This window comes from Dermacentor silvarum, chromosome 7 (genome assembly GCF_013339745.2).
Source record: "Dermacentor silvarum isolate Dsil-2018 chromosome 7, BIME_Dsil_1.4, whole genome shotgun sequence".
Taxonomy (NCBI): domain Eukaryota; kingdom Metazoa; phylum Arthropoda; class Arachnida; order Ixodida; family Ixodidae; genus Dermacentor; species Dermacentor silvarum.
In genome coordinates, this window is record NC_051160.1 from 179,363,926 (window position 1) to 179,377,640 (window position 13,715).

Here is a 13,715-nt window from a genome sequence, read left to right on the forward strand (position 1 = left end):
CGATAAAGATAGTTAGGCAGTGTTGCTTGTGTAAAAAGGTTTTGATTATTTCATGTTCTAATTGAACTAGGTGATCAGTTGTAAACAACTCTTCGATAACCACATTGTCACTTGCGCCAGCGTTCTCCGTGAGCGCAACTTGGCCATCTTTAGCGGGACTGGAGAACATGATGTCGAAGACTGGCTGTCCTCCTATGCTCACAATAAGTGGGATGACCAGACAAAACTGAATAACGTCATCTTTTACCTAGCTGATGTTGCAAACTTATGGTTTAAGAATCCCGAATCTGACATCTCGAGTTGGTCCGCATTCAAAACACATTTCACCGAAGTGTTTGGCCGCCCCGCAGTCCACAGGCTATGCGCCGAACAGCGTCTACGCTGTGGGGATGGGCGACTCACATGCGTCCCCTGATGTTGTTTTCCCCGCATGGCTCCCGTCTCCTGTAATCCGGCTTCGTTGTGTAGCTTTACAGCGGCGGAGTTGCAGCGTATTACGAGAGATGGCGCTAGTGTTGCGCTGCTGACGCCACCTGAGCCAGGGGGGTTATGTGGGCGCAAAAGGGAGAAGGCTGTTCCTCTTCGGGTTGGGTCAGTGAGCGATGCGGACGTCCTGCGCGTGCGCCGATCCACGCTTCGTGAGACCGTCTCGCGTGGCTAGGAGCAGGGCACTGGTATGGATGAACACGGATCATCCGAACATGCCACCGTTCGCGTGACCATACACGTGAACGACTAGGCGATGGTGTCACAGCATGGGGCGAACATATTCGCTCGCTATCCGGTCGCGGTGAGTCGGACTTCCTTGATTTGTCGTGCGCCCAAGTGAGTGTTCTATGGGTAGTAATTCGGCTAGCATGTATTAGTGTATGAAAGGTGCAATAAATGCCCTTTTGATTGTTTGCACTACTGTGTTGTCGTTCCTTTGTCCCAAGAGCATATGTGAGACCCCACAACGCCAGCGAGCACAGCAGCCGGGCGAGACTTTTCCCAGCTATATTGAGGATGCATTGGATCTCTGAAGCCATGTTCAAACGATGACGGAGGATGAGAAGATCAAACATATTCTGAAGAGTATTGAGGACGACGCATTTCAAATGCTGCTTGCCAAGAGCCCAACCAGCGTCGCCGTTCTCTTTAACCTGTGTCAGAGTTTTGACGAATTGGGCCGCCAACGTAACATCGACCGCCAAAACGTCCCACAAGCTGACTCCATCTCGGCTAGTGCAGTTGCCGCTGGCCATACCGATCCTTCTGTTCTTGTCCTTCAGCTGAAGGATTTCATTCGAGAGGAAGTGGCCCGCCAGCTGTAGCTGCTTGCTCACAGCCAGGAGCCTGCCCCAACACTAACTACGGCTGTGCAACAAGCCATCCGTGCGCAAATACCTGACGCACTTACCCCCGTTTGCCTGCCAGCTCCTGTGACGGCACCGCTCTCCTATGCCGACTACCCGCCGCTATTCCCATCTCCGACGGCACTGCTCTCTTATGCCAACTACCCGTCGTGGGTCACACCTTCGTTATCTCAAGGCCACCCCTACTATCATATTCTGTCCCACCACCAATGCACCGAGTTCCCCTTGCTCCCATTCCACGGCAGTCACCCCAGCTTCTTCGTCGAGCAGACACGTGGCACACACCAGACAACAGGCCTCTTTGCGTCGTCTGTGGCATTGCTGGTCACGTTGTGCGCTTTTGTCATCGTAACATGTCCTTGAACAGTGATGCCTTCGAACAGTTCCCCTATGCACCGCAACATGCCGCCGAGACACGCTGCCGAGATGTCGCTGACTCGCCGCTGAGACCCTTCGATCACAACCGCCGTTCAGACAGTCGCCGTTCTCCTTCTCCACGTCGACGGTCGTTATAACCTATGCGTCGTCGGCGACCTACTGCCGAGGGAAGCTTAATAGCACAGTTCCGGAGGCAAGAACTGCAAGCTCATCGAACTTTCTAAAACCTCAATCTTCACTGCAAAATGTCATTGATGTCCATGTCGAGGGAGTATCCGCACAAGTGCTTGTCAATACCGGGGCCGCCGTTTCCATCATCCATGAAAATCTTTGTTGCAAGCTGAAAAAAGTCACAACCTCTCTATCTGGCAAGGCACTCTGCACTGCTAGCGCACAACACATTCATCCTACAGCTGTATGCACCGTCCGTGTAGTCATCCACGACATTTTACACATCATCAAGTTCTTTGTGTTGCCATCCTGTTCTCATCATCTCATCCTCAGGTGCAACTTTCTGTCACCTCATAGTGCCATCATCGATTGTTCTCACGCGCAAGTGGCCCTTTTGCCGCTATGCGACTCACCATCGGTCGGCGCTGACCTCAGTGTTCGCAAAGTCGTCCTTGATGTGGATACTGATCTACCTCCGGAGACACCAGTGCTCGTGACCTTGCCGTGTGCTGCCGTGCCAGACTTAACTGTGACGTTTACGCCATATGACATGCTTGCTCACCGGAAGGACTTATTTCTGCCGTTCGCCGTCCTCACTGTTAGGTCTGAATCTGCTTTGATACCCATCTGTAATTGGCACTGGTACCCAGTGACCATACTGTGTGGTGAGACCTTAAGATTTGCGCAAGCTGTAACGTGTATTGAAGACCTGACGTTCACGGTGGCGCCACCCGTTTACTCCTGTCTCATCAACACCGCCTTCAGCCGTTTTTGACTGCGCCATCGCCGCAGACCTTTCGCCGTCTCATTGCAGCCAACTTCTTACTCTACTAAACGAGTTCGTTTCTTCGTTCGACTTCAATCAACCATCCTTGGGTTGCAGGACAAGTGTCTCTCATACCATCGACACCAGTTACCATGCCCCCTTGTGACAGCGTGTGTATCGCGTTTCCGCAGAAGAGCGCCGAGTTACCACGGAACAAATGGACGACATGCTACAGCGCAGCGTCATTCAGCCTTCTCAAAGCCCTTGGTCGTCACCTGTCGTTCTAGTGCACAAAAAAGATGGCTTCATTCATTTTGTGTTGATTATTGCCGCCTCAACAGGATTACCAGAAAAGATGTTTACCCGCTGCCTCGGATCGACAATGCTCTTGATCATCTACAAGGTGCCGCATACTTGTCTTCAGATCTATGTTCTGGTTATTGGCAGGATCCCATGACTGAGGCTGACCACACAAAGACGGCTTTCATCACTCCCAATGGCCTGTATGAGTTTAACATGCTTTTCAGGCTCTGCAATGCTCCCGCTACCTTCGAGGGCATGATTGATACCATCGTTCGCGGACACAAGTGGAAGACTTGTTTATGTTACCTTGCTGTTTATGTCACATAGTTGTTTTCTCAAAGGATTTTCCGACACATCTCGTCCATCTGCATGACATCCTGACCTGTCTCACTTCAGCTGGCCTAGAGCTCAACCTCAAAAAGTGCCATTCCGCTGCCTGAAAATTAACTGTCTCGGATCACGTTGTCTCGACAGACGGCATCCTTCCCGATCCTGACAAGCTTCGCGCAGTCACTGAGTTTCCAAAGCCAACATCTATCAAGGCACTGTGAAGTTTCATTGGCCTGTGCTCTTATTTTCATCGCATCATCCGGAACTTCGCCTTTACCATCGCACCCTAGACAAAACTGCTTACCGCAAGCAAAGGCATTTCTGCGTGGTCATCTGCATGTGAAGAAGCCTTTGACAAGTTTCGCGGGTTGCTGACTTCACCGCCGATTCTTCGCCATTACGACCCAACTGCACTGACAGAGGTTCACACCGATGCCAGTGGTGTCAGCCTTGGTGCTGTCTTCGTCCAATGGAAAGCCACGAATGAAAAATACGTCAGAGCTTAAGTTAGCCGTACCCTTAAGAAAGCTGAGATGAATTACATCGTTACAGAGAAGGAATGCTTTGCCATCATTTGGGCATTCGCCAAGTTTTGTCCTTATCTCTACGGTTGTCCTTTCAGCATCATCACTGACCCTCACACCCTTTGTTGGCTCTCCTCCTTGAAAGACCCGTCGGGCCGCCTCGGCCGTTGGGCACTACGCCTGCAGGAATATGACATTCTTGTCGTATACCGCTCCGGTCGAAAGCGTTCCGACGCTGACGCGCTCTCCTGCTTGCCGATGACACCATATGTGGCTTCCTTTTCCTCTACGACCTCGGACCTGTCACTACTGAACGCCATTAATATGCCCTCCGAGCAACGCAAGAACTTATCGCTTGTACTGCTGCTCGACTATCTTGTCGCTCCATCGGTTGTTTTTTCAACGCAGACGCTACATTGTCAAGCAGCCCACTTTGCCGTGCGAGACAACACCCTCTACTGCCGCAACTATATGCCTGACAGTCAGAAATGGCTTCTGGCTATCTCTCATCACATGCGCTCGTTATCTGCCCGTACTTCCATGCCGACCCTTGTAATAAAACTGAGATAATCAGTATGACAAGGCAGCCATCCCTGTTTATTGTAACTTCTTCTTCTTCTTCTTCGTCTTCGCATTTTGCCTTCTTCTTCTACCTTACACTCCCCCTCTTTTAAGTCTCACCCCTCCTGGGGTGATAAGGAATGATGTTGCTCACAGCTGCAATCTCTAATTGTCCACTGTTCATATACCCAACAGTCTTGAGTAGGCCTTGCTGCACACACGTTTTCACGACCTGGAATGGACCAAGGATTTTTACATCAGTTCCTGGTGGTCTCTTTCTGACAAGCACAAAGTCGTTTAGCTTGATATCCGGTATATGTCCATGATGCCTCTTGTCGAACTGGCGTTTCATCGCTGCGCGATACCTGCTGCACTCCTCGATGGTTTTTGGTCGTTCCGTTAGCTGGAGTTTGTCCGAAATTCCAAGCTCCTGGTCGGCGGACAGTTTCGGCACTTCACCATACGCGGCGAAATGTGGGCTACATCCGAGGCTTGTGGTATGTGTCCTGTTATGGTGTGCAATGGCTGCTTCTAGGCAGCACTTCCAACCTCCTCGGAAGTTTGGGTACATTGACATAAACTGTTTTATGTCACGGATAACTCTGTCTGCCAATCCATTCGCTTGGGGGTGATATGGAGAGCAGTGCCGCAGCACAAAGGAGAGAATTCGGAGTAGGATTTCTCGTCCATAAGGACATAGCGGGCAACATTGATGAATTATACAGCATAAATGAGAAGGTAGCAGTCGTCGTAATAAAGCTGAATAGGAGGTATAGAATGAAGGTTGTACAAGCCTACGCCCCAACCTCAAGTCACGATGATGAAGAAATAGAACAATTTTATGAAGATGTTGGATTAGCAAGGAGCAAGGTGCAAACTCAGTATACTATAATCATGGGCGACTGCAATGCAAAAGTGGGGAAAAAGCAGGCTGGCGAGCAAAAAATTGGCAACTATGGCATCGATCCTAGGAACATTAGAAGAGAGATGTTGGTATAACTCGCGGAAAGAAATAGGCTCCGAATAATGAATACCTTCTTCAGGAAGCGCAGCAACAGGAAGTGGACCTGGAAAAGCCCTAATGAAAAAACAAGGAATGAGATAGATTTCATACTCTCTGCCGATCCCAGCATAGTGCAGGATGTAGAAGTGTTAGGTAGGGTAAAGTGCAGTGACCATAGGTTAGGGAGGCCTAGGATTATTTCTCTCAATTTGAAGAGAGAAAGAATAAAGTTAGTCATGAAGAAACAGGCCAACCTAGACGAAGTAAGGGCAAAAACAGATCAATTCAGGCTGGTGCTCGCAAACAAATATGCAGGTTAAGAACAGGAAGATAAAGACAACATAGAGGTAATGAATGAAACCGTAACTAGGATGATCTCAGAAGCAGCAATTGAAGTAGGAGGTAAGGCACCAAGGCAACCAGTAGGTAAGCTCTCCCGAGTAACAAAGGATCTAATAAAGAAACGGCAAAACATGAAAGTGTCAAACTCAAGAGATCAGATAGAATTCGCTGAACTGTCGAAACTGATCAACAAGAAAAAAGTAAGGGATATCCGAAATTATAACGTGGAAAAGGTTGAGGAAGCAGTAAAATATGGGCACAGCATGAATACTTCTTCTAAACACGCAGTGAATAGCATTGGAGAGGTTGTGTCTCCTTGCCTGACCCCTTTCTTGATAGGTAACTTTCTACTTTTCTTGTGGAGACCCATGGAGTAGAAGTGAGAACACTAGGCATAGGACAAGGCAAGATGTATGCACTGAAAGATAAGCAGGGTAATATTGTCGCGACAACTTGGCCACATTCAAGCTGCGCGCCCTTCGTATTGGACAATGTGCACGCCGTTCCGTGGAGTTGTTAAGCAGCAACAGGCAGCGGTGTTCGTGGCACGAGCACCCGGTTGGACTCGGCTCGCATGAGCCACGCGCACGAGGCAGGACTCGAGAAGAAAGAAGAAGACGGTTAGACACCAGTTTTAGAACGCGACTGCCGGGCATTCTTCACAACCGCAGTAACTTTAAGTCGTAGGCACAGGTTCGCCCTTATTAAATATCGTTGTTTTCTTAACCTGTGTTCCTCAACATCGTTACATTTCTGGTGGAGGTGCGGGGTATGAGCCGAAGCCCCACGAACGAAAGTCAGCGTAGCCCCGACCACCAGCGAGTCCATCCCGTGGAACTGACACCTGTGCACCAGCGGACCAGCCGCCGTCTTCGAGGTGACTCGCCCGAATTCGGCCCTCTTCTCTTCACGCCAAGAGAAACTCGGACAACGGACGCCGCCACAATGACTAGCCAGGTAACACCGGCACAGCTGGTCGTAAGCCAACCTCGCAAGCCGCCAACATTCCATGGCGACTCGTTCGAAGACGTGGAAGACTGGTTGGAATGTTCAAGAGAGTGGCAAGCTTTAATGAATGGAATGAGAGACAGAAGCTCCGTAACATATATTTCGCTTTGGAGGACTTCGCAAGAACGTGGTATGAGAACCACAAACCCTCTTTGTCCTCTTGGGAGGAATTTCGACGACAACTGCTAGCAACATACGCCAGCACGGATCGTAAAGACAAGGCGGAAATTGCCCTTCAAGCTAGGAACCAGCTCACAAACGAGAACGTGGCGATGTACATCGAGGACATGTCCCGCCTGTTCAAGCGTGCTGATCCCACCATGAGTGAAGATAAGAAGCTGCGCCATCTCATGCGGGGGGTTAAGCAAGAACTCTTCGCAGTTCTCGTCCGCAACCCACCGCGCACGGTCGCAGAGTTCAGAACCGAAGCAATGACCATCGAAAAGACGCTGGAACAGCGCGCTCGGCAATACAACCGGGAGGCAAGCTGTGCACATGCCTATGTCTTCTCTGGATGTGCGCCGAATGACCTTGAAGCCCTGCGGGAGCTCATCCGGTCGGTGATCGGGGAAGAGCTCAACAAGTTGCAGACACCTCAGACTCCAACTGCACTATCTATCGTCGACGTTGTCCGGGATGAACTGAGGCAGGTCATAAGGGATCCAGAGCGTGAGCCACAGCCGATGCGGTGCACCCCTACGTACGCCGACGTACTCAGACAACCCGCGGTACACAGTAGTGGAGCAGTTGTCACGACCGTTCCCTACCCGTCGACAGTACGCAGTGCACCTCGTCTGTTGGAACCACCGGCTGCCTATCCACCTCCAGCACGTAGTGCACCTCGTTTTGTGGAACAAAGGCCCCGGAAAAGCGACGTCTGGCTTGACCACGAGCGCAGACCTCTGTGTTTTCACTGCGGAGAAGTGGGTCACCTGTATAGGTTCTGCCCGTACCGTCAAGCTGGATTAAGAGGTTTTCCCTTAAGTGCACCATGCCCCCGATACGGTGAACGGCCAGCAGAGATAGAAAAATACTTGTCCACGCGCCAAAGCCCCATTGCTCCTCGCCAACATCAATCACAGTCACCGTCGCCCATGCGCTACCGATCGCCAAGCCCACGCGCGTCTCCAAGATTGCCTAGGCGTCGTTCACCAAGCCCACACCAGGAAAACTGAAGCAAGCGACCTGTGGAGGTGAGGCCGCTGATAACCAGAGTTTCGAAGATCCTCCAACACGGTTCCAGTGCGATGACGAGATAATTCCAATAAACAGATGCAGGAACGAAACGATTACATCAGATTTGCGGTTGATAATAGACGGATGCGAGCTGAATGCCTTAGTCGACACCGGCGCTGATTATTCAGTAATAAGCTTCAAGATGGCGAAGAACCTGAAAAAAGTTGTGACGCAGTGGACTGGACCGCAGATACGCACGGCAGGCGGTCATCTTATTACGCCCCTTGGCCGATGCACCGCAAGACTTACGATAAAAGGCTTCACCTATGTTTCTGACATTATTGTACTTTATTGACTTTATTGTACTTTATTGTACGGACGAGAAGGTTCACGGGAACTTATATTGGGAATGGATTTTCTACAAGCTAACGGCGCCATAATTAACCAATGTCGGTCCAGTGTGTCTTTCTCGACAAAACTAGCTATACCTGTGGAAGAATCGGAGGAGCGACGTCTTGCTGCACTGCGCGTCGTTGATGATGATGAAACTGTGCCGCCACGCTGCGGTTCTTGTGGAGAATGAAACATTTTGCGACCGCGAAGGCATAGCGGATGGAGACATAGCGCTCTTTTTGAACAAAGGTATTTGCGTGGCTCGGGGTTGTGGGGATGTGCGACTCTCACGCGTCCCCTGATGTTGCTTTCCCCGCATGTCTCCTGTAGTCCGGCTTCTCTGCGTGGCTAAGCCTGGCGGTGGTTGCGGCGTGTTGCAAGAGATGGCGCTAGTGTCGCAATGCTAACGCTACCGAACGGCGGGGTCACTTGGGAGAAAAAGGTCGGAGGCGCTCTCTCTTTGGGTTGGGATCGGTGAGCGACGCGGACGTCCCGCGCGTGCGCCGATCCACGCTTCGCGAGACGTCTCGCGTGGCTCGGAGCGGGGCACCGGTATGGACATGTCGGTCAACCAAAAAGGTGGGCCGGGGCGAAACCCCCCCCAATGGCGATACCCACACGTCACTACTGACGATGAAACTGGTGATGCTTTGATGGAGGAGTTTCTGAGTGCAGGTAGAGTTGCTTCATTCTGTGAAGAGATATCTGACGGGGGCGATTGTTGTCACGACAGATGGCGGCGTTGTGAGAGACTGAGGCGACAACAGCAGCAGCAGTGACGTCAGATTGACAATGGCTAGTCTTTGACCCCGACGCCGATCGAGCCGCTCATTGATTTCATGCAAGCTAAATTATTGCTGACAGTGATCGCGCAGCAGCGGCTGGACGCGATGCATATCGCAATGCATACCGCGATGCATACCGCAAAACTGCCGCAAAAGCAAGTGCAGATTTCTGACTATTTCAGCCTGCCTAACACTTGACACGCTGTTTACAGGTATAAAATGTTTCTAATGCGATCGCATTACTTTGCTCAGAATACACGCAAAGTGCCTCGAGTGGCCAGTCGCGCAGCAATTTTGCGTGTATTCACGGGCTTCTTTCATGCTCAGAAAAACACTTTTATGTAGCACGTATTGAGCACCAGAAAGCTGTATTGGTAGTTTCACATGTTGCTCTAAAATTTTCTCATTGACACTTTTCATCTAATTGTATAGAAGTTGATTATTTAATTACGACTAATTATCTAATTAGGTGGAATGCAAAAAATACTCCGAGTATCTGCAAGCGACGGCAAACAGCATTACCTTCGCACTGTCCAATTACGTGGCATTTACATATTTTTAAATCTTGCTGCATGATAGTTAGGACACCCTGTATATGTCATATGATATTCTTTTAATCACTGTAGTGTTTAATTCACAAGAAAGCCTGAGTTTTTGAGAGTCTGTAGGCTAAGTAGCCCGACTTCGACTCTGGGTTAGGTTCAATTGGGCAGTCCGACTGAGCCCAAGTGGGCCCTAAGCAAAAAATATGATTTCTGAGTGAGCTGCACTTATTTTGCCGACCTATGGTTGAGTCTGCCAAATTTTTTTAGTGACTGTGGATTGCACGTTTTCCTGGTTAGTATGTTTTTTCTTGTGTGTTTTTTTAAACATATCAACAAGCTTTGCTGTATGCGTGCTGTAACAGTACAAAGAAAAAAGTGCAAAGTTGCTTTAGCCACTGCCATAGCTAGTGTCTAAGGCACAATAATGGCAGTGCCTACAAGATTCTTGAACTACCATTTTGAGAAACCAGGTGATCTCTTTTTATAGGTTTCTAAATGACAGCATGGCTCTCTCCTAATCACACAGCATCCCAAATACCAGTGCCTGACAATTTCTCAAACAGCTCTGCCAAGTTATCTTCCCTGATATTGCCAGTGGAGTGGGGGACAGGACAAACATACTACTGTGGCAGGGTGGCTGCTTTAATGTGGATTCTCACAGATGTGCCACTCCATGAAATCAGAAAGGCACTTGTGGTCCCAATGGGCTCCTCATGATTGGCAAGGTGCTTTAGCTGCGGCCACAAAGGATGTGATGATCCTCCCCACTGCTTTCTGAAATGTGTGCCTACTTGACCAGCAGAACAAGTCAAAGGAGGCACAAACAAAACTACGCTACAAGGTTTAAAACCATCTCGCATCCTCACCCTTGGCTGGCTTGTCCAGGCTCACTCTGTACCCAGGCAGGCTCTTGAGCAGAAGCTGGTAGCACTGCACACAACAAGGTTTGCAAAACATCCTGTGAGCCACTGCAGCCCTAAGAAAGGTTTGGTGGGCCACTCTCTGGTAAGCATGTCTTGCCCTCCTGCAGCACCACAATATTGACCTTTTGAAACTTTGTGCAAGCAGAAAAGCAACAAAAACTAGTCTCCGCTGCCAACATCTCCTAGACAGGCTTTCAGGCCTGCGCACAAGAATTTGACTTCACAAGCTGCCGGCCATCCAACCCGTCTGACGAGTTTGACCAGTTCACTTTCCTTGCATTCCATTCCCCTATTATCCCAGTGACTCTGCCAGATGCGCGCGTGTCTGCATCGGTGCTGAAGGCACGTTGCACGTGTTTCTGTATCTTTTGGCATAATTTCGTTAATGTGGAGCCGAAGACAACAGTGTGAAAATGCCGAACAAGTGTTGTGCTCCAGAATGTTTCAGAAAATATGCCGGGAAGAAAAAGATCCCAGCGTTTTACTTTCCAAAGGATGGAAATATGCGGCAGAAGTGGATCCGCGCTATCCCAAGGAAGGATTTTGTGCCGCCTGCATGCATGAAGTTAGGACGTTTTTAACGGCTCTTTCTAGTTACTTTTCACTGTACATGGGAGCTTTGCTTTTTATAACTTAGAGGCAATGGCTAAAAAGAAAACTCCTCACACCACGTGTTTATTGCTAACGTACGCGTCGCGCGTGTGAACTGCAAGGCAACTTACTTTTTTTTTTTTACAGTTACCGTGGGACTCGGGACACACTTTTACGTTTGTGCAGGTGTGTGCAGACCATTTTCTCTGGTCCTGCTTGGAATTAACGACGTCTTACACAGACCCAAGGACTGTCAATGCACTCCTAGTGTCGTCAGTGCAGTGCCTACGCCCAGATTCTGTACCGAAAGCATTTCCTGGGTGTCTATCGTATTTCTCTATGCTGGGAGAAACCACAAGAGAAGCTCCGGAAGCAAAGGAGACAAGAAAGGAAGCGGAACAGCTCGCTAATACAGTCAAGGAATCCGTGGCGTCATACAATGCAGAACAGGAAAAGCGCCACCTCGCAATGTGTGCCTTGAAGCAGTTTCAATCCCTGAGATTTGGACAGTCCTCCCCTTATGTGTGTACAATATGTCTGAACATTGTAGGTGGGTGTGAGCCACAGTTAGAAGCCTCCGTGGCGGTTTGTGAAGACCTGAAAATCAGCATCTCTTTCCAAGGAACTCAAATCAGAAGATTGGGAAAAAATGTCATCCAGGACACTGTGAATGACATCGGTGTTTTGATGAAAATTTTAGACGGTATTGCCATGCTGCGAAAGCACGAACAAAGTGCTGTCAATTGTTGAGCACAATGATTTCTCTTCGTTATAAAGTTGAAGCTACCGTAAGTGAAGCAAAAAAGGAGGGTGTAACGTTCCTAAAAGAACAGACAGATTTGCTGCTTAAAGTTAATTATTTTTATTTATTTACAAATACTGCAATCCTGTTACGGGATTTTTGCAGGATGGGGATACAACATTATGACATGATTAGCAGGGCAAACAAAAGAAAATTACCAGTACACGTACTAGTAAAAAGACAATACAGATATCATGAAATAAAGGATACGCTTCGAGTACAACTGAATCAATGCATATACTGCAAGTGCAAATGTAACAGAGCAAAAAAGAAAAATACGGAAATTACACAATATGGGACATGAACAAATTCAGGGATGACTGCAACACAACATCGTTGGACAGCTGATTCCATTCAGTCACGACCCTGGAAAAAAATGAGTATTTAAAAGCAATTTTTACGGCTAGTGAAGGGGGTAGTTCTTAGTGCATGCCGTTGTCTTGTAGCATAACCCGATGAAAAGGAAATAAGCTCGGAAATATCTACACTGTAGTGTCCCTTGATGAGCTGAAACAAAAATTTTAATGTGAGAACACGATTCCTTTGGGTCAGAGTTGGCAGATTGGCTCTGTTTAGCAAGGCTGTCATCGACGTGCACCCAAAGCTGCTACTATATATATGGAACCGCCCACTTTTGAATACCTTCTACTTTATCAATGTCTTTTTTAATGAAAGGATGCCAAAAATAGATGCGTAATCTAAAAGCGGCAGCACAATTGCGTTAAATGCAAGAAGGCGAATCTAAGGTGCTGTCAATCTCAAAGCCCGCCTGAGAAAGAACAGCTTTTGATTGGCAGAATTGCACACAGTGTTAGTGTGTTTGTTCCATCTAAGATCTGTAGAAATCCAAATACATACTAAGATATTTTATGTGCTCAACCTCAGATAGCAAGACATTACACGCCGAGTACTGAAAGTGCAGATTGCTACGCTTGCGCGAAATTTTCATAAATACAGTTTTGTCAAAATTGATAGCCATTTGCCAATCACTACACTATTTCACAACTTTTTCAAAGGCTTCATTTAGTCCTAGTTGGTCACTGACGCTATCTAGAGTAAAAGCTCGATGATACATCTCACGGGGTCACGAAAAACATTCGTATCAGCCGAAATTCGTATCATCGAAACACAATTAAAACTACTGTCAAATCTCGATAATTCGAACTCGAAGGGGCCCGAAAATTTGTTCGAATTAAAAGGACGTATTTTTGATGTATTCGTGCCCCATAGCACGATGCACGAACGGTGCGAGTCATGAAATATCGCGGCGCGCAAGCGCATAGCAAGCGCGGGCCACGAAACTGCCCACGCCGGCTAACGGTCGCTTTCCGATAACGACAGAAAACGAAGCTTCAGGGAGCGAGCGGGCGGCGCCGGCACACGGGTGCGCGCGGAGACCGTCGAAGGTGAGGGAGGAGGGCAGCAGGGAAGCGGATTTGGCCGCGTCAACTCCGCCGCTTCGGTGGCTCCCCTCGCCCTTCCTCTCAACTCGCTCGTAGCTCTCTCACCTTCGACTCCGTGCGCGCCCGCCGCCGTGCTGGCGCCAGCTTATTTTAGCCGCCCCCTGAAGTTTCGTTTTCTGCCGTTATCGGGAAGCGAGTGTTTGCAGGCGTGGCAGTTTCGTTGGCCCGACTGTGCCTCCGCCGCTGCTTCCCTCTGCGCTGCTGCCGCAGTGTGCAAGGTCAACATGTGACTAGAAAATAGAGGAGAAGGGTTCACTGCCATTTTATCCGTGTGGCTGAGACGTCGGCACTAGTGT

The 13,715-nt window shown here is 49.0% G+C and overlaps 1 protein-coding gene across 1 annotated transcript in view; it reads right to left on the reverse strand.

Annotated features, from left to right (window-relative positions):
* Window positions 1–13,715, reverse strand: part of LOC119459367 (trafficking protein particle complex subunit 9-like) — a gene marked incomplete at its 5' end in the record, with an annotated part of 439,675 nt that overhangs the window by 311,840 nt on the left and 114,120 nt on the right. The window contains one exon of the mRNA XM_049671685.1: window positions 10,507–10,570. Coding sequence (XP_049527642.1) covers window positions 10,507–10,570 — 64 coding nt within the window. The remainder of the gene's footprint in view (window positions 1–10,506; window positions 10,571–13,715) is intronic.